Consider the following 27,188-nt stretch of genomic DNA (forward strand, 5'->3'; position numbering starts at 1 on the left):
ACTGAATAGAGAATATACATATTATACTCATTTTCTGGTGTATACGGGTGGGTGAGTGCATTGCAGATAGGTTTTCCAATCCAGGAACCTATCAAATGTAGTATTTCATAGCAACTCTCGTATATTACAAGAATAGAAGTCAAGAAGAACAATTGGACATGCTAGAGAATAGAATAGCCTTTACTATATGGAATATTCGAGTCTACCCATCAAGAGTCACTCTCTAATATCTGAATCCTCCATGACCAGCAAAGAAAAAATCCAATTGTTTCATTGTCATTTGGAACATCCTTCATTTCAGGTCATGAAGTTAATATTTCCTTCCTTGTTTAAAAATTTAAATCTGGAAAGTCTTCATTGTGAAGTGTGTGAGCTTGCCAAACACAAGTGAATATCTTTTCCTATCAACAATAAAGTAAGTAATTCTCCATTTTATCTGGTGGTTCATATGAATGTGTGAGGTCCCTTTAATATTCCTAATAGAATAGGTTGCTTCTATTTCCTAAAATAATCAATAAGCACTTGTATATATATCCAATGTATGTAAGGAGACAAATATAAGAAATATACTAAATTTAATATTAAATATTCCACCAAGCATTTTGTACTACTTGATGTGAGACTTAGAAGTTCTATAATAAACTATAAATCACTCCATCAACTTTATTACTTGCTGCATTTCACCAATCAGTGTATCAATATATACTAAGAAATGAAGATGCTTCTTAGAAAATATCCTTTTAACAACAATTTGTAAACTGACGACAAACTAAACTTGTACAGAAACAATTCATGTTGAAATTTAAGGATATCAGGTGGTTTACCTTACAGAGATAATGCATAAGAGTCATCTTGTTATTTCTTGATCTTGTATCAGTCAGTTTAAGGAGACTATCCAATCGAAACCCAACAGCCGCACCTTCAGTAATCATATAAATTAATAGGAAAACAATCAAGGCTACAGTGGTTTTGTTTTCATATAAAATTTAATTTATCAAGACCAAGAATAAATCTTAAACACAAGCAATAGAATAACATAAATTATCTGAGTTGAGTATTTGAAAAGTCCATGTTTCAATATAAACTTCACTACATTATTTGTACAAAAACATGATTTGTGACTGTGAAAGCTAAAGCTTTAATTCACCTCTTGCAGTTCCATGGTTCAAAGCATTACCCAGAGAAAGAATAGTCTGCATGATTCTTTTCAACTTGACTGAATTCCTTATCTGATACACATATCAATGGAAGCTGAATATAAAAGTATATTGACTCAGGAAATAGAGTATTCAACAGGAAAAAAGGTATGACTCACCTCTTCAGATGCAGAATTCACAATATTCAAATCTCTTTTAAGCTCTGAAACCTACATGAAAATTACATGCAAGGTGCACCAGAACAGCTAAATTTTTCAGTGGCACAAAAACAGAATTTTTTAATAATAACTAAAAGTATTGTGTGGTTATCTTCTGACCTGGGACAGGAATTGCATCTTAAAAGAGAAAACTCTTAGCTTGCTTTCCACTCTTGGCACTTTCATCAATTCTAAGAAGAACTATAACAAAATGCAAAAAGCAAATAAGAAAAAAAATAGAAAAGAAAGAAGCAATCTTGAAGATAGTCTGCAAAAACTATATATTGCGAGTAAGATATATTTGAGAGGTTGACCTTAAGTGATATCTCTTTTATCAAAATTAACACTGCCCATAAATACATGGGTTTACATAAAAAAAGATTGATGTGTCTTGTGAGTGTAATACTCTGTTTTACATGTATTGCCTCTGTTAGTGTTGTTGTTTCAGCTTAAATGTGGTTATTTTTGTTACAGTAGTGGTTTCTGTAAGAACGTTCTTGGCTAGTGTAACAATTACAACTGTTGGAGTCAACTGTAAGTTGGAGTCCCACATTGAGTAAAAAAATATGCAAGAAGAGTAACATACAAGGAGAAATGACCCACAAACTTATTGAAGTTTTAGGTTGAAGGTGGTGCCATGGTTCCTTATATGGGTTTCCTTATGACTTATATGTCTCAAATGTCCTCAGTGTCTCCCCTCAACAAACCCCAACAAAGTGAAATCAAAGTCGTTAGTCATGGTGACCAACTTGGATGAGTACAAATGTCGATTTGGTGAAGAAAATTTGTGCTCAAGGGAAAATGTAACCAATGTGAAAGGGACTCACTTGAGTTGGGAGTTTGTTGGAGTCAAGTATGAGTTAGGATCTCACATTAGATTGACTTAACAAGACTAATATGCATGAACCCAAGCCCATTTTGTCTCCTATGCTATCTAACTGCAAATTGTCCAAACATGGCTCAGATCTAATAGAAGAACCTTTTTTGTAGAGGTCTATTGTTGAAGCACTTTGGCATGTTACTATAACTCATCCAAAATTGAGTTTTGAAGTCAACAGGATATGCCAGTATATGGCTTCCCCTCTAGAATATCATCCGGTTGCTGTTAAGAGAATATTGTTATATCCTAAAAGGGATTTACATGGTGGTCTCATTGTTCATCCTGCCATTCCTCATCAATCTCTAGCTATTAGAGTTTTTGTGATGCAGATTGGGCAACCGATGTTGATGACAAAAGATCTACTTTAGGGGCTGCCAATTACTTGGGACCTAATTGAATTTCATGGTGGTCAATAAAACAAAATGTCTTTTCAAGATCAAGCACAAAAGCTGAATATATGGGTTTAGCTGCTCCTACAGGTCACATTATGGATATAAACTCTTCTGAAGGATCTTTCAGTTCCTCATTATACTCCTATTGTTTGGTGTGACAATCTAATTTGGCTCACACAGTAAGTTTGGTAAGTACAAAAAGGTTAAAAACAAGCAGCTTTTTGTTTAACACATTCTTGGTCAAGAACAGTGGGCAGATCTTCTCACCAAGCCTTTGCCACCTGCCAGATTTTTCTTAGGGACAAAACCAATGTATACCTTTGGTCTCTCAGGCCCATGTCAGTGGTTTCTATTAGGTTGTTGGTTAATGTAACTGTTATGTTAGCTAGTTACAATTAATTAACTTGTAACTGAGCTCTGCATACAGTCTTATATTGACATAGTCTCATATTCCTCTTGTATCTTTTATCCTTTTCAGAATAATAAATCAGTGTACCAGTTTTCTATCATGTCTAGTTATATTGTTCACCACTGATTATTCTTTTTATTGTTCAATTAATGCAAGAAAAGTCATCCTAGCATTGTCTTACGTGAGAAAAAGAGTTGAAAAAAGTTAACAAATGGTAAAACTCCACCCACCTGCTCACACTTTCCCAAGTTGTCCTTATTCCCGGCATAGTTCTGCATAAAAAGTATGGCTATAGCTCAAATAAACATAGATTGTACCAAACTTTCTGATGCTCCACCTATGACACAGTACCGGTAGAAGAAACAAGAAAAAGGCATGATACCTTGAGTGTTTCCATCTCTTCTTTGGTTGGAGAGAATTTTATGAGGTTCTCAATTTGATCGATATCTAATACTGTATCATCCATTGCAAGCACAGCACTCTGAAAGACAATGGCTGGAATGTGAGACTATAAGTATAAACTGAGATGTTTCTGCGGGTAGGAAAATTCGTTTCTGACTAATTGAGTGGTTTAAAAAATTGGGATTTTCAATTAAAACCTAAACAAAACAAGGGCATTCAACAGTCAAGCAAGAAACATATGATTATAAACAACATTACAAGGAGCATTTAATGACAAATAGAATATTAACTTGTACAGCAAAAGAAATGTAAAATGATCATGATAGGTATCTTTATTAATAACATAATAACTACATATGCAAGTCCTTATGTAAAACCAAATGTTATGCAACCCATTCAAAGTCATAAATTCATCATGGTTTCAGTTAGTATAAGCATGGTAGTTGAATCGTGAATCATATCAAAGAGAGCTAAAATTTTGAATTGTGAATCGTATCATGAATGATACGATTCATAAACACTATATAAACATTAAAAGAATGTAGCATATACTTAATTATATAAGATATGTAAATATGCAAAGAGACAATTAATAACAAAACAACCTCAGTCAAATAGAGCGGTTGTATCTATATGTATTTAACACACAATTTCACAATTTCAGCAACACAGCCTTCCAAGTAATATCAACTTCTCTTTTTTATTTACTCATGTCTGAAGCAAATGCGTCTTCTATACAAAACAAAAACACACTCCCTGCACAGAAACATGAGAAACCAACCTGTACAGAACAGAGGACCACCACACCACCGCGCGACCACCACATTGCAAATGTGAGTCACACAAACGCAGAGAACAGAGGTGTGCACAAGATGAGAGAGGAGAGACGAGAGACGAGAAAGGAGAAACGTGAGAAGCACAAAGACAAACCTTCCAAGAGCACAAAAAAGAACAAAGGGGGATAAAATAAGGGTTTAAAATAGGGTGGGTCGACCCAACCAGGTTCAAAAACCCATCTCGACTCATCACAAATCGAATCGCAATTCACACTTGTATCGTGCGATTCAAACATGATACAGGAGCAAAAACTATTCATAACATGATTTGTATCCCAGAGGAACTGAATCATATTGTATTGTATGTTCAGGACCTCGTATAACCCAACTATGTGGTATTTACCTAAGTTAACAATATTCATCTATGGCCAAAATACTTGAGAAATACATTTTGTTTTCTCAATTAGAGGACCTGAAAATGTAAATTGAGTTTGGTTTACAAAGTTGAAAAACACTAAATTGAATATGTTAAAAAGTAGATTCTAAAGTAGATTCTAAGCCTATCTCAACCTTATAAAACCGGTTCCTAAGGTGAGGTTTGCACCTACTTATATATAGTAGAAAATAAGACTGAAATTTATTATTCAGAACAAATTGAAAATACATTCTCATATCCTCTATTTGTAATAGTCTAATTCTCCTAAAAAGGAAAATAGGGAAACTAGGAAAACAAAACAAAATAAATAAAATAGAAGATTGTATATCTATTTTCTCTAATTAGGAAGATTCTAAAGATATCTTCTCTAATTACAACATATATTATGACTTGACTTATCTTTAGTTGATGTGGTTCTTGCAGCAAAATAAATAAGGTTTGATGAAATTGGCTATCAAAATTTAAAAGATAGAACAAAACATTTTAGTAACAATATAATATTTTAAACTATAACCAAAGGATAAACTTTCCTCATACTACCAAGGATCAATGGCATGTGGAACATGATAAGAAAATATCAGAGCAACCAGCATATCTTACATGGCTGGTTGATAACTGTTAAGAAGTGGAATTTAAACCTAACTCAACCCCACAAAACCGGCTTGTAAGGTGAGGCTTACACTTACTTATATATTATAAATTGACCTTATCTCTAGTCGATGTGGAACTTCTAACAACCCTCCCCTCTTAACGCCGAGGTATATACATCTCGAGCATGAGACTAGACATCAATGGATGGTCCGATAATGGTCCGATATTGAGACTAGACATTAATGGGTGGTCCGATAGTGGGTGAAACAGTATACCCAACAAACAACAAATATCGTTAGGATAGGCTCTAATCATAGCTCTGATACCATGTTAGTGTTAAGAAATGAACTTTAAACCTAATTCAACCCCATAAAATCGGCTTGTAAAGTAAGGTTTGCATTCACTTATATACTATAAATTGGCCATATCTCTAGTCGATATGGAACTTCTAACACAATAACCATTGTCCTTTAAACATGCAGTTAGGGGTTCGATCCTTTGTCCATGAGTATGGAAATACATTTGCTGGGAGAGTTCAGTACCTTAAGTTTAAATCCTGACAGATTAGTCCTTAGATCCCAACATAGGGACACCCATATTCCAAAAAAAAACGCCGGAGCAAAAGGAGGCTTGCAACTTGTGGCATTAGCCAAGTGGAGAGGGGACCACCATGAAGACCACAGCATCGGTACACTGTTGTGCAGCTTAGGCAATGATCACACTGCATAGGCTTTTGCAGGACAGGCCACGAGAACCACTTTCAAATACCAAGGCAGATAATTAACAAAGTTTAGAGAGAACATCAACAACAGAATAGAGCGTGTGGAATACAAGAACATCAACAAAGAATAATACTGTCAAGAAGCCATATATGGCCAACAATATATAAAAGGTCTTTCGTTGTTCATGTTCCTGCACTATGATTATTGATTTTTTTAAGAATAGATACGGCCTTCCAAAGTTTAGGTTTGCCTAAGTGTTGGGTGTTATGTGTTACCTTGCTTTTATGGGTTAGTTCTTGTTGAGGTAGCTTGGTTTTGTCTTTGGGTGTGGTCCCCCATGTTTTTGTATTCCTTTTTCTTTGTTTTCATAATGGATTCTCATGTAATCGCATATTATGTTGAACTTTGGGATGCCAACCTAGTTGGGATTCTAAAGTCTCATAGTTATGCATAGCATGTGTTCTATTAAAAAAAAGAGTTCCTAGGCTAGGGTGGAAGTAAGGGGTAGAAGCTCATTAAATTCATGAAGATTAGTGATAACTTTGCTCAAATATTCAGCCAAAGGCACATCAAGGTCACAAGGGGCATTAATACTCGTAAGGGATTGGGAAACCCCATAAATGCTGCTAAATCAATGATCTAAAGAATACATGCATATTCCCAAACTTCTTCACAAGTCTCTCGAGCACAAAATATTTGCTTTGAAAAAGATTGAGTAGTAGATCTAAGAAACTACACTGGACATCAATATTGTTCCCACAAGAACAATCAAGCCTCTGTGACATACACAACCTATGTGGACAAAAGATCAACATTGCCTTCACTCTTAAGTCAAAGCTTGTTGTTGGAAGTGTCATAGTCGGCCCCATCCAACTTGTCAATAGAGTGGGGTAGGCACAGTTGGTGAACATAGGAAGATCAGCCATAATGGACTTGGAAAAAACAGCCCCAGAAAGATAACATTGAAGTGGTCGTACCAAGAAACTGGAAACAGTTTCCAGGAAAACAAATTGGCACCAATGGATAGTGGGTCCACCAAGAAGGCACAAAATAGAGTTGTTCGTTGTTAGTCCAAGGTACCATGCTCGGAAGAATAGAAAGCACTGATTTCTAACATAATTATGTGAATTTTGGAATTTCCGCCAAGAAATTCTTCTAAATCATTTATTCCTTGAGCAGTCATGATTTATAAAGGCTTAAAACAGTGACTGAGAAGAGAAAGAATGTTCACTAAGACATAAATTCAAATCAAAATGTTCAGCATTTATGTCTTAATAAATACCATAATGAATGATATCTTACCATCAAATCAGGCAAAGGAATTTTGACTTTTGTAAGCATGATCTCACAGTTATAGGCCCGCCTGAGCTCAATCTGCAATGTAACGTGAACCTTCTGTCAAGAACTCAAATTCTATAAAATGCCTTCACAAGAATTAAATAAACAACTTAATCATTAAAGAAAGGCATGAGATGAGACATAAGAGTCAGGAGACCAAACAACCTACACAGATAAATCACAACCAACTAACACGTGAAAAAGAAAAAGAAATTATCTTCAAGTTTCTATAATGAAAAACATTACACATACATGGCAGCAGTCAAGAGAAAATGGTGGAATAAGAACTCTTAATTAAAAATGTCAATTTCTACTACTTTTGTTTTTAAATTTAACATCGAATATTTTAATGAGTTCATTAAATAAATGTTAGAATAGTTAAAGCGCTTTTTTGGGTCTTCTTCTGACAAAAAATGAAGAAAAATATGTTTCTTTATCTGGACTACTTATATGTTAATGAAAAGGCATACCAGTTGAACTTTCTCAACTTTTTGCCCAGAGGCACGGCGATTTGACTTTCCTCCTTTTCCATCACTAGCAGCTGGAGAAGCTGCGGAGAACAAAGTTTCAAGTTCTGACATGTCAAACTCTGGAGCCCTAACACCGAAAAGGGTTTTAAGAAAAGAATAAATAATGAGTACAGTTCATATAAGATCAGATATAAGATATTTATAACTGAAGTCAGAAAAGACACATACCTACAAAATTCATCTAGTTTCTGTGTCTCAGCCCATAAGCTTCCTTGCATCGCCCTTGTTAATTTTAGCCAATGGTAAGGTTTCAGATTGCTCCTCTTAGACTGAAATTTCGCATTAGCTCGCATCAGGCCACGACCCTTTGCATCAAAAGGAGCAGAAGGTGGTCCGGGAGCAGAAGGTGGTCCAGGAACAGAAGGTGGTCCAGGAACTCCAGGTTTTGACAATCCATTGGCAGAAAGGGGAGGTGGGGGTACAGGTGGAACATTTGTGGAGCTAGACAAAGAATTTTGGGATGCAGAACCTGGAGGAGGGGGTGGTGGCGGCGCTGAAGGTGATAGAGTTGAACCAGGAAGGCTAGGAGGTGGAGGTGGGGGTACAGGAGGACCATTTTTGGAGTTCTCAGACAAAGAATTTTGGAATGCAGAAGCGGAAGGAGGGGGTGGTGGTGGTGGTGCTAATGGTGGTGCTGAACTTGAAAGGCTAGGGGGTGGAGGCGGGGGAGGAGGAGGAGGGCCAGGTATAGCAACTGATTCATTTATACCCAATGACGAAGGAAACCCAGACAGCGCAGGTGGAGGTGGTGGTGCAGGAGGACCTTTACATGAACCTTGGGTTGTGGAAACTGATGTTTCAGGAAGGGAAGGGGCTGGAGAAAATGATGGGGTTGGAGGAGCGAGCATTGAAGGGGATGGAGGAGGAGGAGGAGGACCAACCAATGGTTTCTTACCTTCATTTGTATTCTCAGGGTACTGAGTAGCATTAGATTGCATCAAATTTGAAGTGTGATCACATTGAGAAGATGGTGGTGGTGGAGGTGGTGATGTAGTTACAACTGCAGGAGAAAGGGATTCAAAAGTCTTTTCCGTGGTTTTAAGAGCATCAACTGAAGTTTTTAACGGTAAAGATGGATGCAAAGGCGATGACGATGCTGGAGGAACAGCTGCAGGACTAGGCTCTACAGAATTTAACACCTTGGAGTCTGAAGGAGGCAACACAGAAGCTGGAGGAGATACTGTGACTGCATGAGTTACTTCTTTGATATCCACTGCTGCATGATCCTGCAACACAGATGTTATTCCAAGAGCTGATGGTGCACTACGATATCTTGAGATAGCTACAGGTGAACCTTTTAAGGAGTTAAAATAAGAAGTGGAAGCAGAAGCAGATCGGACAGCTGGACGCACCGGTGAAGAAATTATTTTTGATTGAGTGGGAAGCTGGAGGGAAACCTGCAATTCATGAGGTTCAATTTTCGTTTTAATTGTGCTTGCTTCAACAGGCTGTTCAAGTAAAGGACTATATTGTTTCCCCTGAGCTGTGGATGTGACACTCTTGGTATCATTTTCTGACAATACGATTTGCTCTAATTGCCCCATTTTCTCTTTTATTGAATTTCCATCCGTTAATGACTTTGTTTCTAATGGTCCCATGTCCTGTGTCATTGAATATGCATCCTTATATGGTTCAATTGAGGGCATAGACTTCGCCACAAGAGGCATAGATGTTGGAACCTTGGCATTGTCTAATGATTCAACAGGCTTTTTAGGAGAACTAGAATCTGATATGAGTCCAAATGAGGGAGTAAGCCGTTTCCCCTGACTCGTGGAAGCAGAAGTCTTGAGGGTATTTTCTGGTGATACCTTTAATTCTAGAGGGTCATTGTTCTTTTCCATAGGAGCACTACCAGATGAGTTATCAATTTCTGCAAGTGGCCTAGGTTCACATTTGAATCTGCTATCATTTTCCAAAAATGCCTCGGAGTTGAGTGACTCAAATGTTTTCTCCTTTGATCCTAACAAATCAGTCTTCTTTGCCAATGAATCTGCATCAGTGGATGCTAATGACTCAATATCCTTCTCCTTGGATTCTGATGACTCAGTCCCCCTTTTAGTAGAATCTGAATCTTTTGAAAGCCCAAATGAGTGAATAGGTTGGTTCCCTTGACCTGAACATTCAAGAGTCTCAATGTCATTTTTGGACAATGTCTTTGACTCTAATGGTTCAGTCTTATTTCCCATAGCAAAATCCAAAGACGATCCTAATGAGGATGTAGAATGTTTCCCCTGAACTGCAGAAGCTTGAATGTTTGTATCACTGTGTGCCTTCAAAACAGCTGTAGACTTTTCAGATGACTCCTTTTGCAAGTCACTTGTTGCAGCAGAAACCCCAGACTCAAATCTTTCCAGAAGGATATTTGAAGATGTGATCTGTTGGAGCACACTTGCTACTTCTTCCTTTGAGTCTAGCCAATCCACATTGCTGAAAATCTCCTTGACCTTCGCAAATGCTTCAACAGGGAGGCCATCTTTCTCCTCAACATGAGGCAGATCAATTGAAATAACAGAAGTTGAAGCATCCATATCTGAGAAAAGAACCTTCAACCAGAAATACAGTATATAACCCCCACAAACATTAAGTTTATTTATCACTAACTAATTACTAAAAACAGGAGAGAGTGAGAGAGATTAATACCTCCACTCTAAAATTCTTAGGGAAGCAATCTTTAGCATTCCATAGTATGTCAATTTCATCACGGTTAAGCATCAAAATATTTGATCTTATGAATGCTGTATTAAACATCACCCGAAACATCATTTCTTCATGCTCTAAATCACTGTGCAGATGAATACACTCAAAAACGACATCACCTTGAACATGACAGTGGATGTCAATCTTAACCAGTTCACAGTCAGACTGAAACAAATATGAAAAAAGAAAAAACATTTCGGGTAGTAAGAACATATAATGGAAGGAACATCTCAATATAGGTAGTAAGAACAAAATAAAGGGTGTTAAAAAGCATATTAAATTAGGGTAAAAGGACTTGGGTACCACCTGCCTACAGTAGCGAACAAGTTTGCTCCTTTTTGGAGTTGAGAAGAGAACTTTGGGAGTTCGATCTGCAGGAATAAAAGGGTCTTGCCCATATATTCTAAATATAGGACGGCAGCCACCCTCTCCACCCATGTTAGGAATAAGTCTTATAATTACACAGTCCAATGTAAGTGCCCTATCAAGAGGAGGCCATTCTGAACCAACATTTCTTCTTGATATGTACTGAAGATATCTCAATTGTGAAGGTAAAGGATTCAAAGGTGACATCAACTGCAGAAGTTCCCGAGGAGCTTGCTTGTATATCATGTCTAGTGTTTTTTGCTCCCCTGTAAACATCTTTCTATAAATCAAGAGTGCAGCCAGCATAAATGCTAATAACGGCCACCCACCTCGTTCACAATGCATCAAGACAACATTGTGATGCCCAAGTTCAAGCCAGTTTTCACCTGATCTCAAGAAATGATGGATCATCTCCATGGTAAGCAATGGGCACCCTTCATACTGTCGAGGATAGTCTATCACAGTCATATCATAGTCACACAAAATGTTTGAAATCTGGCTTTGGCAGTCTCCCTCCCTCATGTTGAACACCATAAATGAAGCATCAGGGAAGTGACCACGAAGTTGCCCAATTATTCCTCCTAGATACACTCTATATTCTTCTTCTTCCATAACATCCGTGGTAAAGCAGTAATCAAAGACTACACGTGCAATGACACAATAATCACAATCACACATATGAATGACATATAGATTCATTATGATGAAGAAATGCATCAATTACCAAGTAAAATGACATGAAAAATATATAAGCTAAGTAGCAAGAGTCTAAAATCAGAAGACCCAAACTCTAAGAGATTATAAAGTTGTTCAAAAAGCATTGCACGTTTTAATTCTCCAGAAAAAAAAAATAGCTGAGTTTTCCGTGTCAACTCTATGGAGGTTCTTCCCATTACCTCCATTCCTTCCACAACTAATATGCATCGCCAGAAGATAAAACATCTATTCAGCTAAGTCGTAAACAAGATGTCAATAGCCTATTCACCGACTAACATTTAGAATGGAATGATACATTGTGTAACATGAAAATGTAGAAAAGTTACAGGGTCATAATTGTTCACTCTATATCTGCAAAATAGGCCCCATACCACAACCCACTAACACGAAATGCATAAAGATCAAATATTGCACTCCACAGAAACCAACGTTGTTCCCATTATTCATTTCAAAGATGCAAAGGAAGCCTAACCCAATCCTCCACTAACACAAAATGCAAAAGGATGAAATATGTGCACTCAACAGAAGCCAACGTTCTTCGCATTATACTATTCTCATCATTCACTTAATATGCAAAATAGGCCTTACATACCCCAACCACCACAAACACAATGCATAGTGATGAAACATTTGAACTCAACAGAAGCCAACAATGTACACGTTATAATATTCCCATTATTCACTTCAAATATGCTAACAAGCCTTACATACCACAACCCCCCACCAAGGCGAAATGCATAAGGATGATATATTTGCACAGAGAAGAAACCAACACTGTTCACTTCCACCAGAACCAATTAGTTCAGAGAAAATGAGGCAACAGGAAGCGTACCATAAACCCTTTCAGTGATTTCTAGAAGCCCATCTGGGGGCTTCTTATAGAAGAACTTGCGGAACAATGCCATTGTGTGGAAGATCCAAGAGGGTCACCCTGACAGGTAGGACACCTATAACTGCCCTAATTCAACCCACATTGCATCCAAGCTCAAATTTTTCAGATCCCCCACCAAATAGAAATAGATTGCAATCGTAATCGTGAAGACAGTATTGGTGTTGGCATTGTAGGGAGTGTGTATTCAGGAATCAGAGGCCTGGATTTTTGCTGGGTCTTTAAGAAACACTTTTTTTCTGGAAATGTCCTTGTCTTCACATGCACACTATATCTATCTAATGGAAAGAGAAAGAAAACTTAGCTTTCAATCAAAAAAGACAAAGAGTTTATCATATGAGGGGAATAGAAAGTTGGTGGTAGGAATCTAACCTCAATCCTCAGTTACATAATGTCATATTCAAATGGAAAGAGTTGAACAATATATGGTTAGTTGTTAGAAAAATAAGAACTTTAGAAGAACAATTTCGATCCGAGGTTTCTCTCTCTAACGCAATCTGTGTTTCTGTGTCCGTATCTTAACATTTTGTTTTGTGAGAATGAACACATGTGTATGTGGTCAATTGTGATCATGATGTTCCCATGTATGTTATTATTTTTTATTTTATTTTTTTCATTTTCTTTCAATTATTCCCTTTATGGTTGAAAACAAGAAAAAAACAAAGGAGAAGATCCGTACTAGGTAGTGATCATTTGGTTTTTCCCACTTCAAATATAAAATATTGGCACGAGACAATCAACCTTGCTTAACATTATCAAATTACACATACCTAGGATTTTGGTTTATACTTTATTTTATTCTATCTAGAAATTTCTCTCTAATTCCTCGTTTAGTACAACATCAAGTAAATTATACTCTCATCTCTTTTGAAACTTCTCAAAAGTATACATAATATTTCTATTTTTAGTTATAACAATCACTCTAAATATTATATTATTTTTTAATTAATAATGCAATTTATATAGGATATTGTCAACACAATTAAAAGATTTATGTGGGTCACCACAATGATTATTCTGAAATTCAAATTTAAAAGTGAGAGACACGTATAATTTCACTCAAATAATTATTTATACCACATTTAAAAGATTTCTGTGGGTCACCACATTGATAGATATGTTTATACCATATTTTCTATAATTATTTGTTTTTAATTTTTAATTAATTTCAAATCTTAAGATATTTTGTTCATTCAAAATTAATTTGATTACATTTGATTTACTTCCAATTATTATGTTTGTTCTTAATGTAGATTTATTATTAACCTTGTACAACATTTCTTTTTAAATTCATAATAAATTAAAAAATAACTATTTTTAAATAGATATAAGATGTATAAATTAAAGAAAAAAGAAGATTTAAATACAAATATAATAGAAAAGTATTTTTTAAAATATATATTATCTATTAAAATATACTTATGAAATAGTAAAATAAATATTATAAGTAATTTCCTGCTTCATTCTTAATTGTGGCATGTTTATGTGTAAAAAAAGTTAAAAAAAATGTGTAAGGGGCTAATGATCATATATCTTAAATCGGGAATATTTAAGCGTAAAAAACCAATTTAATAGGGTCAAAACTAAAAATAAAATTGTAATGTATTCAACAACTAAATTATATGATTAATTCAATAAGAATTACTTAATATAGAAGTTTTATCAATTCATTTATAACATACGTTTTATTTATTAAAACTTATAAAGTTAGGGTACTGTCCCAAAATAAATAAATAGATAAAATGAATTGTTTCATAAATTAAAATTTGTTTATGCATAAATTAAAAAATAATATTTTAGAGAATTATATGAAAAATAAACTGTACAAATTAACTTATTATGCATAAGTTAAAGATAAAAAATTTAAAATTTTATGAAAAAAACTCTACAAATTAACTTATTTAAAAATAAAAATTCTAAAAATTAATTTTATCTTTTTCTCATACTTTTTTTTTCATTGTAAAAAAAAGTTTATTAAAAAACTCGTCAAAATATCATTACAAAACTATTATTACTGGTAGAACATTATCGATAGACTAGAAGTTGTCAGTAAATCTGGTTTTTCGAAAGATTTATTCATGGAATGTGAAATAGTAACATACTAATGGATTATGGTCGTCGGTAATGGCATTAGTTATTTACCGATAGATATATCTGTTGGAAATATCGTCGATAAAGGACATGAGTTATTATCGAAGGGCTCTGACCGTCGGTAAGTGGTTGGACTATAAGAAATCATAAATTGAGATTTTCCTCCCCCAATTTCATTTCATGAAAAACCCTTCTTTCCTACTTTGAAAATCTTATTCTTGCCCCCCCCCCCTCTGGTTGAGAATGTTGTAGCCAATACCCAACCACGTTTGTGATTCGCTCTCCCCCAATTATGGCTAACAACCTTTAACCTCTATTGCCCTTCACTTCCGTTGTGGTGTTAGTGAAGGTACATTGCGCTTGACTTGCCAAACCTCCCTCATAGTGGTGTTTAAGTCTTTCTTCCACCAATAGCGTGTTGACGTTGCCGTGAGGAGGGTGGTCCTTTAACGCGAGAGTTTGTTGACATTGTTGTGAAGAGGGTGCTCCCCTGATGTGAGGGAGCCTATCTTCAACAAGAAAGACTATTGGGAGGTTGTTGCGTCAAGGTAAGTTCTCTATGAGTGAATGAATTGGGTGTTGATGACGATAATATAATGAATAAACATATATACACTTCCATTTGATGTGTTAGAGTGAGCTTGAGAAGGAGTTCGAATTGTAGCCAGAAAGATAGGAAGGGAGTTTAGGGAACAAATGTGACCAAGAAAGGAAAGTAAAGGCGAAGGCATGGGGACCTAAACTGAAATTGCATGGTTTGATTTGCTCTGTCCTATTATTTTCATTCTTATTTCATGAATTTTATGTTGTTCTAAAATGTTGTGAATGTTTAGTTTGAATTTGAGATTCCGTTGATTGGGGTTTTATCATATTGTATACTTTGAGGTTTGGCAAACTTTGTTGTGAATGATTTGAAAGTGATTGTGAAAAATGTAAGAGGTGTGCTCTGAACTTGAAACTTACTTAAACAAAGATTAACAAAAGCAATGAATTCCTACGAGGCATTCACTTGTGCTAATAATAATAGTAAAATAATTCAATGTAGAAAAATGTAGATTATCAAAATTTTAATTTAGGTTCCGGCTAGGAACTGGAACTGTGAAAGGGTGAAGATCCCAAATAGTTTGAAGGGAGGGGTAACATGCTTAACCCTTTATGTATGTTCTAACATGCCACAATCTACCATTATGCCAATTTGAACTGATCAAGTTTTTAAGCTCCAATACCATATGCTTCATATAATTGTAGTAGTTTGTTGTTTACTCACAATAACTTGACCAGAACTTAAACAACCACTTGAGATGACCTAATTGTAGAATGAACCCTCTTTTTAGGTGACTTTTTACGAGGCTTTTAACCTCTACCTGTTTCCTTTCAACCTCCTCTTTGATTTTTTTTATGTTTCTTCATTCCATTCACTTTTTTTATTTTCATTGTATTTTTGGATCATCATTCCGATAAATTTCGGAGGATCATATTTATGTAAATGTATGAATTTATGCTAAATATTGATAATGTATTGTGTGTTATGATTTTCATTTTTGAGTATGATATGTTGATGTGTATGACTACATGGATGAATGAATACATGCACACATAATAGAAAGTTTGTTTACTTGTTTACATGTTATTTCAAGCACATGTTCTCAAAACTTTAATGCAATGATTGAAATCCCTATATGTAATGATGCATGAATGTATAGTGAGAAATTGTTTATACTTTGATTTATTTTTTTTATATGCGTGTTAAAGTGGTCTGCTTTCTTTTTAATTGTCAAATTTATTGTTATTTTTAACATTTTATGAAAGTGAAAAAATGTAAAGATTTCGAGTTCTAATGTCTAAAATGAGATATAAAAGAATGTAAACATGCACGAATAAACAAAATGGATATACCAAATATAATCTAGTCCTTATTTCCCGTTTTGAAAAAGTTTCCAATAATACATATAGACACATAATTATCTAACGGTGAATTTATTTATATTTTCGTCCGTCAAACGTAGCATATTTTATATTTGCATTCAGAAAAAGTAATTGAAGGTCATATAAACTCAGTTCTAGTAACGAATCACTATGCACATGTATTGTTCGAGATGTTCATTAATTGTTCATTACGTGTTATAGAACAACGTTGGTGGAATCTTTAAGAAGTTAGAGTGAATTCTTTTGTAATTTCATTACAGATATAAGCAAACCAGCGTATGATATAATAGGATTAGCGTAAGCAATAAAAGTTAGTACAACTGGTTAGTAAAAATTAAAGCTCTTAAGAAGAATAAGTTAGTAAAAATTAAAGCTCTTAAGAAGAACTGGTTAGTAAAAACTAAGTAACAAAGAAAAATTGAAACTATACTAGACAAATCAAACACTTAGTAATCTAGAAACAACAAATGAATATCAAGTAACATATCAAACTAGCCTATGAAACTGCAAATAAAAATTCAAAACAGCTATACTACTTTACTTCATGTACCAGAGGATTCTGACGGACGCAGTTGGTAAGTCAACTTCCAGCTGTGATTAAGGTAAAACATTGATTATGAATGATTGGGCCTAGATTAAGGTTTCGCTAATCCAAAACCTATAATGAAAACTATAAATACAGGTAAAAGGTAGGTACTCTATTTATTGCACAATTATTACTGCACTCAGATCATCGTACGGACAATTACTGAATTTAGGATCGGAGGACCTTTGACAGGTACATCTTCGGACGGTGGAGAGGAGATTAGAGATTGGAACAGTAACCGAACAAAGCTTGGAAGAAATTGTGAAGGAGTTAGGTGACTCGACCCTATAACCGGAACACTTCCTAAAAATAGCAAATGGAATCTAAACTATGATATCGATTATCTAAACAAGAAGTACTCAAAAGAAAAAAAATAAAAACACACAACCACAATGTACTACAATGTACAAGACAAATGAAAACACAACCACTCAAACTCTCCATTTTTCTTGCAATGGCGCCAATTTGTTAAACCCTTTGTTGCCTAAGAATCTAACAAAAAGAATCTCAATTTTCCCTTTAATGTATTAGAGTGGTAAATCTCAATTTGTTAAACCCTTTGTTGCCTAAGAATCCAAGTAAATGACAAAATTTTAAGTAACTATATATAGAGTGTGTAATTCTGCCTTAATGATGGGAAAATGAATATAACATGATATCTATAATATAATCAACCTAAAACTAATATGAATGCAAAGCATGAGTCTAAAAATAATGCAGAAAATACTTCTAAAATTGAATACATGAGTGAACAAGCTGTAATAGAAGCCATTGATCTTAAAAAATGAGTTTGAATTTATGGAAATGAGATATTAACACCTAAAATGCAAAACAAGATACAATGGAACACATTCTAACAATTAAAACTATGTAAAAAAAACAATGCATAACAATGAAAACGAAAATTGGTTAATGAAATGCCGAAGAGAAAACTGAAAATGCACAATGTGTTCAACAAAATGCACAATGAATGGAAACTATGAATTATGCAGAAAAAAATGCTTAGAGAAAGTTTATATACCTAGAAAAACTATGAATGGTTAGAATATTCCTAATTCTAACCAAATCATGAAACCTAAAATATCAAAATTAACTAACCTAACTAGTAAGAACTGGAAATGAAAGTCTAAAACTACAATTGAGTTCATAAGCATGATTCTAGTGTAGAAATAAATGCAAAACAACAATTAAAACTAAAATTAAGCATCAGAAACCAAAAATCATTATTCAAACCTAAATTAGAACAAATGGTGCGAAACTAGAATAACTACCTGATCTATCAAATATGGAAATTTATGGCAGCAAGTCTAAAATGATAAAAATTCATTGTCAAACGGAAAAACAGAATTAAACTCAAGTTCTGGAATGTAAATCATGTTCAGAATTGGAAATTGTAAGAAAGCATGTAAAGAAAGCAAGTAAAACTATCTACACCAGAAAACGCTTTCTCTTGGTGTTCTTCATAAGGTTTTACTTTTGATAGCCAAGGATCATTTCTGATTCCTTAGTGTATAGGTGCTCACTTTGTACTCATTAAGTGTTAGCATGAATCCATAACTGAGTTTAGTAGGTTACAAAAGTAAAGTCAGAGCATCATTAATAGAAAAATAGTTTCTGATGAAGAAGTAGAAGAAGCAATGTAAAGAACACCAAAAGTAAATGTGCAAGATCGTAAAATCTGAATTGTAAAAAGCAGAAAGCAGTAGAAGAATATGTAAAGTAGTGCAAGAAGAATAAAATTGCATTGAACTAACATGAATTGGAGTACAAGTTGCGGAAGAACAAAGAAACTCTGAAGAACTTGTTACCTAGCTCACTTTGTAGTCTTAGGCAACAAGAATCTTCAGAGAAACTCTCACCTAAAGCATCCTGAAAAGTGCAAAATGTAAAATCTCCCTATGTTTTCTTATTTAAGTTTTATATACTCTAATCTATGAATGAAACCTACAAACTGGAAAAACAGTCTACAACAGGTCACATCAACTGCCAATAGCAAGTCAAACTAATGAACAAATTGTCCTAACTAGTGTAAACTGGTTCACAGCTTCTCCAAGTGGCAAGTAATCCAAGTCAGCTCAGTTTCTTCTTCACAGGTTGGTGCAGGTCACGCTGTCTTCTAATTTTGTCTAGTTGAGTTCCTTCACAGCCTACTCCAGGTCCTAGCATCAAGTCCAACCAGTTCTAGGTAGCATTGGCAGTTTTAAGCTTCCCTTCAAACTTCTACTTCAGGTCACGTGGAATTGCAGTTTTAATCAGCTTCTCTTGTAACTTTAACAGGCTAATGCAGGTGCAAGTCTCGTTGGCAGCTTCTTAAGAAAGCTTCAATTCAGATGGTCACCTTCTGGTTCAGTTCAGCTCTGGTTCACCTTCAGGTCAAAACTGGGAGCAAAGCAAATAGTAAAACCGATACTGATTTATGAACAGAAATCAACCCACATACAGAAAATTTAGTCCAGACTTAAAGTAATTTCTTAACACAATCATATCCTTCGATTAGTCAATCAAGCTGATAAAGAATTCCCTGAGTAGTAACTGCAATGATAAAAGTCATAACAGATACCAACCTCAAATCCACCTGAAGCACATGATATTTTGATTAAATGTTAGACATGGCGAAGACATTGTCCTGCATGCAACAACATAAACAAGTATGCAGGTTGAAACAAAAAGGAAAGTAGTTTAACATCATATTGAAGAACAGCCCAGAGGTGTCAGGCCTTTCAGCACACCTTTTCATCAAAATCTTCATTTTCCAGTGAGAACACATTATGAAACTGGAAGTTTCTCGTAGCACAAAGGGAAATGATCATTTAAAAAAGATAATACATCATTGTGTATGCAAACGGAGTTACATGATTGCATCTAATAATTCATTATAAGATGCAACTGAAAAACTACATTGCACAGTATATGACCATACTTTTCCTCTATGTGATGGAAGCCATGTGAAGCATAACAAAGCCACAAGTGATAATGTTGGACCACTTCTTTTGAAAAAGCAAAATTATAATGATCATGGATTGTCTTCATTGAATTTTGAAAAAGTCAATTCATTTATCAACAAAAAGCAATTAAAGTTTAAAGGTTTAAGTGGAGTCTTCGTTTGTGGGAAATGGCTCATTGGCAGCATTAGTGCCTCTCATGGCTGGCTTATTGGCTTCAGCAGTTAATGCATTTAAGCAGGGTGGCCAAGTGGGCATGGTGTTCGAAATGTAAAGAAATTGTGGTGGATTCTTCACGATTTTGGAAGAGACGATTACAGACACGCTTGAAGAGAAAGACAGTGAGAAAAGAGAAAACGATGAGGCATTGGAAATGTATAGATATATTTGTAATTACTTTCAATCGAAATTTAATTCTCACATTTCTCTGTCATATATAACTCAATTAGATGGCAGATATATTGGTATGCATGTGCATAAGGAATTCAATTTCAAACTATAAATGGAACATATATATACGGATACCATGGTATACAAAACAATACATACTTTGTACACTGGATTTGGTTAGTCTCAAATTTCAATTCTTGGTATACAGATTATGGGATGGACATATTTGGACTGAATCCTATCATGTATTATACTCAAATTTGGTGCATCCTGTGTTAAACATGAAATTTGTATGAGCCTTTTGTTCGATTTTTCTTGGTTTTTCTGTAATTGTATTTATGTTTTTAAGCGTATTATGAGGTATTTATATGATCTACACTTTTGTAGCTAAGTTATTTAGGTAGTTTGTTCGACCATCTACCTCCAACAAAATAGCCAAGGGGAGGGAGTGGGCAGTCACTTACCACTGAGTGGACATCAGTAATAAGGAGGAGCTTCTCTCTTCTGGTTGAGTAGTAGCTCCTAAATAGTGAAGAATGAGAGAAAAGTAAGATGTTGAAGAGGAAGAGAAAAAAAAGTATGGAAGAAGGTCAGAACGTGAATGGGTTGTTTGTGGTATTGACTTTGTGTTTTTAAAAGGAAATTAATTTTACATTCTCTCCAATTACTAAAATTTTCTACTGTGAAAATTATTCCTAACAGAAAACAGATGTGGATATGACTTTATTATATCCTCCTTAACTCTCAAGTAGAGTCACCTATTCTCCTGTCTTAGACAACTTTAACTACATTAATAAACTTTCTTTTAAGGAACGCCTCTGCTTAACATTATTTTATAATTATTTTATACCTTTATAGTGTTAAGTTTTATGAATAAAATCAACTTTTCCGTAGCTTTTATGTTATTTAATCCTCAAGTTTTATGTTGTTTTTACATTGTTTTGTATTGTAATTGTTTTATGTTTGTTTACCTCTAGTATCTATTTTGACTGTGTGAAATAATTCAATAAAAAGTAAATCTAGTATAGAAAAATAAGTTGAAACTTAAGGAAGCTTGATTGAACAAGAAAGAATTATTTTTAGACAAATACTTATGCCATGAGCATTAAAATCGCACCCAACACTACAAACATTAAAAAAGGACTCGTCTATAAGGTTATATTGTCATGCACCACCCCTAGACAACAAAAATATCACCATCAGGTGCCAAATTTAGTCGTTGGGTGAAAAAGACAACTCAAACATGTAGTATTCGAGTTGTTGAACGAAAATATGACTCACCCAACGAGTTCAAAGTCATAAAGCATAGGCGAGTTTATCGGCAATGATATGTGAAAGTGGATATTTAATCATGTTTTCGCTAGGTTTTAGGCATTCCTCATTTTTACACAAATAGAATCACCTAAGGTTCTTGGTAGAAACTTTTGGAGGTTGTTTGGAGTGTTGGGAAGCTCTATCTCTCCTCCATGGGTTTCTTCCTTCATTAATGATGGTTTTCCCCTTCTAGGGTTGAAGAGGAAGACGCACTGCAAATTAAAGATGGAAATGTAAGGAGAAGCATGATTGAAGCTTTGAGTAGATGTTAGGTACCTTGATACAAGAAGGTCTAGCACCATAGGACCCATCACAAGAGGGATGGCCAAAAAGCTCCAAGATGAGTATTCTCCCCAAGGTCAAATACTATTTGCTATTTTTGGATGGAAAATTGGAGAACAAGAAGATGTTGCAAATCTACCAAGACATGGAGAAGGGTAAAAAGGCCAATTCTACAAAAGGAGGGGTGTGCCTAACATAAAAGGGGGTGACATTAGTGTTTACTCTTTCATAGGCACCTAGCATGTTTTACATGTGTTTTAATAAAGCTTTCTAGAAGCCACACATTTAGCACATGGGTAGTATTAGCATCTCAGATCTGAAACGTGTAAAATGCCTTGAGATTGATCTATAAAATCTCATTCATGATCATGCTGTTGGGTATCAGTCATACAACATAAGCACATACACAACTAAAATAAAGATGAGAAAATTTAGACTAGGCAAATAACTGAAAATTTTATACTGTGGAAGAAATTTACAGCATCTCTCTCACTACAAGAACTTCTCAAAATTATGAGAATATAGAAGAGGAGAGAACAAAGGAAGAAATGGGATGTATAACAAAGGGGGCAAGGGGTTTCTTTTATAACCTCCTAAGCATACCCCTTTAGAAGTTCCCACCAATGTGGGACTTCATTTCTCACAATCTCCCACTTGAAGATTTTGATTAAACTAATCAAATCTTCACACCATCTTTGCCTTCGTGTTGCTTGTCCTTTGATAAACTTCAGTAGAATCGAATTTACATAACCCCGCCAATAACCTTTGACACCTAATTTCTGATTCTCCGAAACGCAATGCAACACTTGATCAATATTTCATTGCTCTCCACCATATCTGCTACGAACCTACTAACCACTCCCACTGCTTGTGCAATGTCTGGTCTTGTACACATCATAGCGATTATAAGGCTGTCCACCACTGATGCATACGGTACTCGAGACTTCTCCATCCTCTCCGCTTCACTGCTAGGACTCATACTTGAGGATAATTGATAGGAGATGGGGTAAAACTGGCTTGCACTCTTGCATGTTGAAGCGCCGCAAGACTTTCAGTAAGTTTTACTTCTGAGAAAGCCAAATCTTCCTATCTTTTTCTGTCTCGGTGAATTTGCATCCCTAAAATCTTGTTTGTCAGTTACAAGTCCTTCATATCAAACTGCAAACCAAGTTTTGTTGTTTTTCAAAGCCTTCTGGTTGGAGCACCATTTCATTCCTGCTTAACAATAACCTTGTGAGCGGTGGAACTCACAGGCAATACCCCTTCACATTGTTAGCATAGCTCAAGCACTTAATTCTTTCCCCAGTTTCAAGCTCTACTCGTGCTTTGGTTTCCTTGAACTGGTAACAACACATTTGACTTCCTCTTGATGTAGTACACCCACAAACTCCTGGAATAAACTTTGCTCTTCCTAGGAATAACCCTGGTGATTCCCTTACATCAGAATAAACAAAGTCTTCTTGTGTTTTCTTTTCTGGTAGTCAAACTAGCAAACTTCGATCTATGTTGTTGGCTTATCACACAGTGCTCGTATAGAGGTAAAACAACCTTCCATAAGCCCGAGTACAGATTACGTTCTGCCTTGCAAACTTCACTCTGACATTTGTCCAAGTACGATGTCACGTCAACACCGTTTCTTCTTGACTTGTCGATGCAACCATTGCAATAGCTTTCTGCAACGTATCTCCCATAAGCACATGTCATGATCTTCTGAGCTTTTATGACTTACCAGATCTCCCCTCTTTCTCACAGAATATCTTCATCCTCTAAAGTATTTGCCATACAACCTTGTGAGGTTGATGCCTCAGAGTTCTTTCTTCCACTCTTCTCGTGCCAACATTCTTTCTTGACATGCCCCCTCTTGCCACAATTGTAGCATTTGAGATGCTTCTTACTTTGAGATCTATCATGGGACTGACTCCCACTAGACCCATATTTCGTTGATCTTTGTCTCATCATCACCAAAGCTTGTGTTTGCTTTGAACTTTCAAGCATGTCTTCTTTGTTCCTTCGCCTTGATTCTTCTTCAAGAATTGCTCCGGCAATGTCCTCAAAGTGTAGACAACCTTCAACATTATTATTCATAATATTGATGATGAGTTGATCATACGAGTCTGGTAAACTCTGTAGTAGAAGCTCTGCGCATTCATTTTCAACTATGTTGAAATCTGCCGCTGATAGTTGGGCAAACAAAGTGTTCAGATGGTTGATGTGGTCCGTTACCATTGTGGACTCACTCATCCGAAGAGTGTAGAGTTTCCTCTTCAAGAATATTCTCGTGTGAAGAGACTTCACCTCATATAATTTTATGAGGGCATCCCAAATCTCCCTTGCTGTTTCTTTTTCCGCCACACTGGATAACACTGAATCTGCCATTGATAGGTGCAAATTCGCGATGGCGTTGTTGTCAATTTCTTTCCACTTGTGCTCTGTCATTTCTGCAGGTTTTCCTTCCATTGCAGCTATGCAATTGTCCTTTCTAAAAATTGCCTTTATCTTCAATTTCCACAACGAGAAATTGTTCCCGTTGAACCTTTCTATCTCGTATTTTGTTGTCATCCGTGAAGTAAAGCACCAGAAAGTTCCCAGGAAAGAGAGGTGGGTCACAAACGGACACTCTCAAGTACCAAGTCTTTCCTAGCCAGAACTTTCCCGGACAGAACTTTCACACTACCAAACGTTTCCAGTAATAACTCTTTTCTGATGCGGAAGATCGGATTAAACCGCAACCACAGAGCATACTCAGAATTTTACCAACACTATTCTAATGACAATAGCAGCGGAATACGAACCTATAGCTCTGATACCACTTGTTGGAGTATCAAGGGGGAGGTTTTCAACCGGGGAGACAATGAGCAATGAGATGTGAGTCCAACCTTATAAGAGATTGACACCACTCTTTACCCAAAACCTTAAGGCAATGGGTTAATGGGTCTTCCCACTTATAAACCACTCTACTTTCTCATTTCTATCCAATGTGGGACTTAGACTCACACTTGGATTCCCAACACCTGTAGTGAGCTAAGTGTTTCCTTGCTTTATTCCATACTGTCATCACATTTCTGAAATGTCTTGAATCTGTTTCATGTCGTTCCATTCATTTGCTGTTTGAGTTAGGTTGTGCTTGAGTTTTCTTTGGTGCTAGCTTTAATTGCTTGAGTTTTTCATCATTTTATTCGGCTATTCTTTGCTGCCTTGAGTCATTTTATCATTTAAACATCAATTCTGTTTTGTCTATAGTCATGTCATTTTAGTTTGATTTTTCTGTCATTGCATCTGGTTGTTCAACCAAGTTTTACCAAAATTGAAGTGTTTGGATGTGGCTACACCAAGTAAGAGCAATGATCAATTCAGAATTGAGCTCAGGTGTTTAAATATACCACTCAAACTCAGATCTGTTTTGTTTTCAAAATCTGATACAGAATTCAGATTTCTGTTTCTGCAACAATTACAATCATTGTTTATATGGCATTTTGTACTGTTATATTGAACAACAATTGATTAAGACAATGCCTGAATCATTTGGAAGATGAAACTGAGTTGATTCCAAGTGTTTATCATGTTGCAAGCATCAAAAATGCAGTAGCCGATCTGCAAAGCATCTTTGAGTCTAAAATTCTGCATAATTGAGTCAAGATTGGTATTAGATCATTGCCAATCATCTTTATCCTGTTTCTGCTGTGTGAGCAACTTTCAAATACCATTTCCAAACTCTCTTTGCTGTTTTCAAACCAGAATTACAATCCAATTGAATTTTGACCATGCTAGTTGTGAATTTTAGTGCAAATTTGGNACTGCAGTAGTGAAAATCTGTTATAGGCTGTTTTNATCTGTCAAATTAGCTTCAACAAGTCTTAATTCATCATCCAAATATGTCTGGATCATTGCATTGAACCTATAGGCCGTACTGTTCATTTGGCCAATTTTTCTGCACTAAAATTTGNTGTGGCCGAGAGNTATGCTGTGAATGTTAAAATCATGCCTTGTTTGTTGTTTGATTCCATAAAACTGGATGCAACAAAAGCCTATGGTCCATAAAATAGCAAGATAACAATTCAAAAGAGTTACTAAAACATTAAAAAGGCAAATAGGACCATTGCATCAACAGTTTCGCAATTCTGTTTCTATTGCACTTTGCTGCCAAAAACTGATGCAAGTTCATTGAGACATTATATCAAATAGTTTCGACAATTTTTGTTGCATAGCCAATTCGTGTTTGATTCTGGTTTATAGTCGTTTCTTGTGTTTTAAATCTGTTCTAGAGCCTTCTTAGGATCCATTTGAGGTGCCACCGTGTTTGATCACCCTTTAATTGCTTGTTTTTCGAGTTTAAAACACTATGCACACCAACTGTTTGAAGAAAGTCCTGGTGTTGCTGTCTATTGGTTGCGCAAATTGTAGCACATGTGGTGACAATTACAGTGACTAATTGGCTTGTTGNATAGGTGGTTTGTACCTCAGAAGGTTTATCACAAGTGGAAGCATCAAAGAAGGTTCAATACTGAGAAACAAATGCAAGAAGATGGCTATTAGGGAAGGGAATCCGTGACCCAGTCTGCACCCAAAAGTGCTGCAGCAGTGCACCAAACAGCAACCAGCATAGGGTGTTCTGCAGAATTTCGTCTCTTTGAGTGAATACTTGGCAGCTGAGAGGAATTGCGTGAATTGATCATAATTCAATCATTGTTTGGAGAAGCCAAAGCTGCACACATCTTTTCCTTAGCCAATTTTCATTTCCTTTGTCATTTACCAAGTTTTATTGTAATTTTTCTTTGGTTTTTAATTTCAAATCCAAGCAAGTGAGGTGCTAGAGTTCACAAGTGCTCTTCCCTCATTTGTAACTAGACTCAAAGAAGTCTCACAACCTAAAATTGGTTAGACGGTGAGTGTGTCTTAGATCCAACATCTAAGCCTCACCTAGGAGACCTCACCTTAATTGCTTTTCCAATTCTCGACTAGATAGCTTATATCTTGTGNGAATAGGAAACTCTCATAGGGGTCCGATTTTAGAGTCTAGGTTGTTTTTGTTTCTTTGCTTTGTGTGTTTGTCTTTAAGACTTAAGTGGATTTAAGAGTGATTTTGACTTAAAGACTCTAGTAAGTAGCTAGAAGCATATTTGGCAAGGATAAGGCTTAGTACTTAAGCATTCCTAGTGAA

General features: G+C 35.5%; 1 protein-coding gene across 7 annotated transcripts in view; it reads right to left on the bottom strand.

Moving 5' to 3' along the window:
* The window catches only part of LOC106765231 (formin-like protein 18), a 20,667-nt gene extending 7,590 nt beyond the window's left edge, over positions 1 to 13,077 (bottom strand). For 2 of the 7 annotated variants that reach the window (XM_022782474.1, XM_022782473.1), the window contains exons 1-12: positions 12,872 to 13,077; positions 12,443 to 12,777; positions 10,471 to 11,534; positions 7,999 to 10,373; positions 7,771 to 7,897; positions 7,265 to 7,336; positions 3,418 to 3,516; positions 3,266 to 3,307; positions 1,475 to 1,555; positions 1,316 to 1,366; positions 1,148 to 1,229; positions 825 to 919 (exon numbers count right to left, since the gene is read on the bottom strand). In XM_022782474.1, coding sequence (XP_022638195.1) covers positions 825 to 919; positions 1,148 to 1,229; positions 1,316 to 1,366; positions 1,475 to 1,555; positions 3,266 to 3,307; positions 3,418 to 3,516; positions 7,265 to 7,336; positions 7,771 to 7,897; positions 7,999 to 10,373; positions 10,471 to 11,534; positions 12,443 to 12,515 — 4,161 coding nt within the window. In that variant the 5' untranslated portion in view covers positions 12,516 to 12,777; positions 12,872 to 13,077. Of the gene's footprint in view, positions 1 to 824; positions 920 to 1,147; positions 1,230 to 1,315; positions 1,367 to 1,474; positions 1,556 to 3,265; positions 3,308 to 3,417; positions 3,531 to 5,782; positions 5,998 to 7,264; positions 7,337 to 7,770; positions 7,898 to 7,998; positions 10,374 to 10,470; positions 11,535 to 12,442; positions 12,778 to 12,871 lie in introns of those variants that run through there. The other 5 variants (XM_014649774.2, XM_014649773.2, XM_014649772.2 and 2 more) reach the window with 5 other exon arrangements.
* Positions 13,078 to 27,188: the final 14,111 nt, after the last annotated feature.

This window comes from Vigna radiata, chromosome 6 (assembly GCF_000741045.1).
Source record: "Vigna radiata var. radiata cultivar VC1973A chromosome 6, Vradiata_ver6, whole genome shotgun sequence".
NCBI classification, from domain to species: Eukaryota; Viridiplantae; Streptophyta; class Magnoliopsida; order Fabales; family Fabaceae; genus Vigna; species Vigna radiata.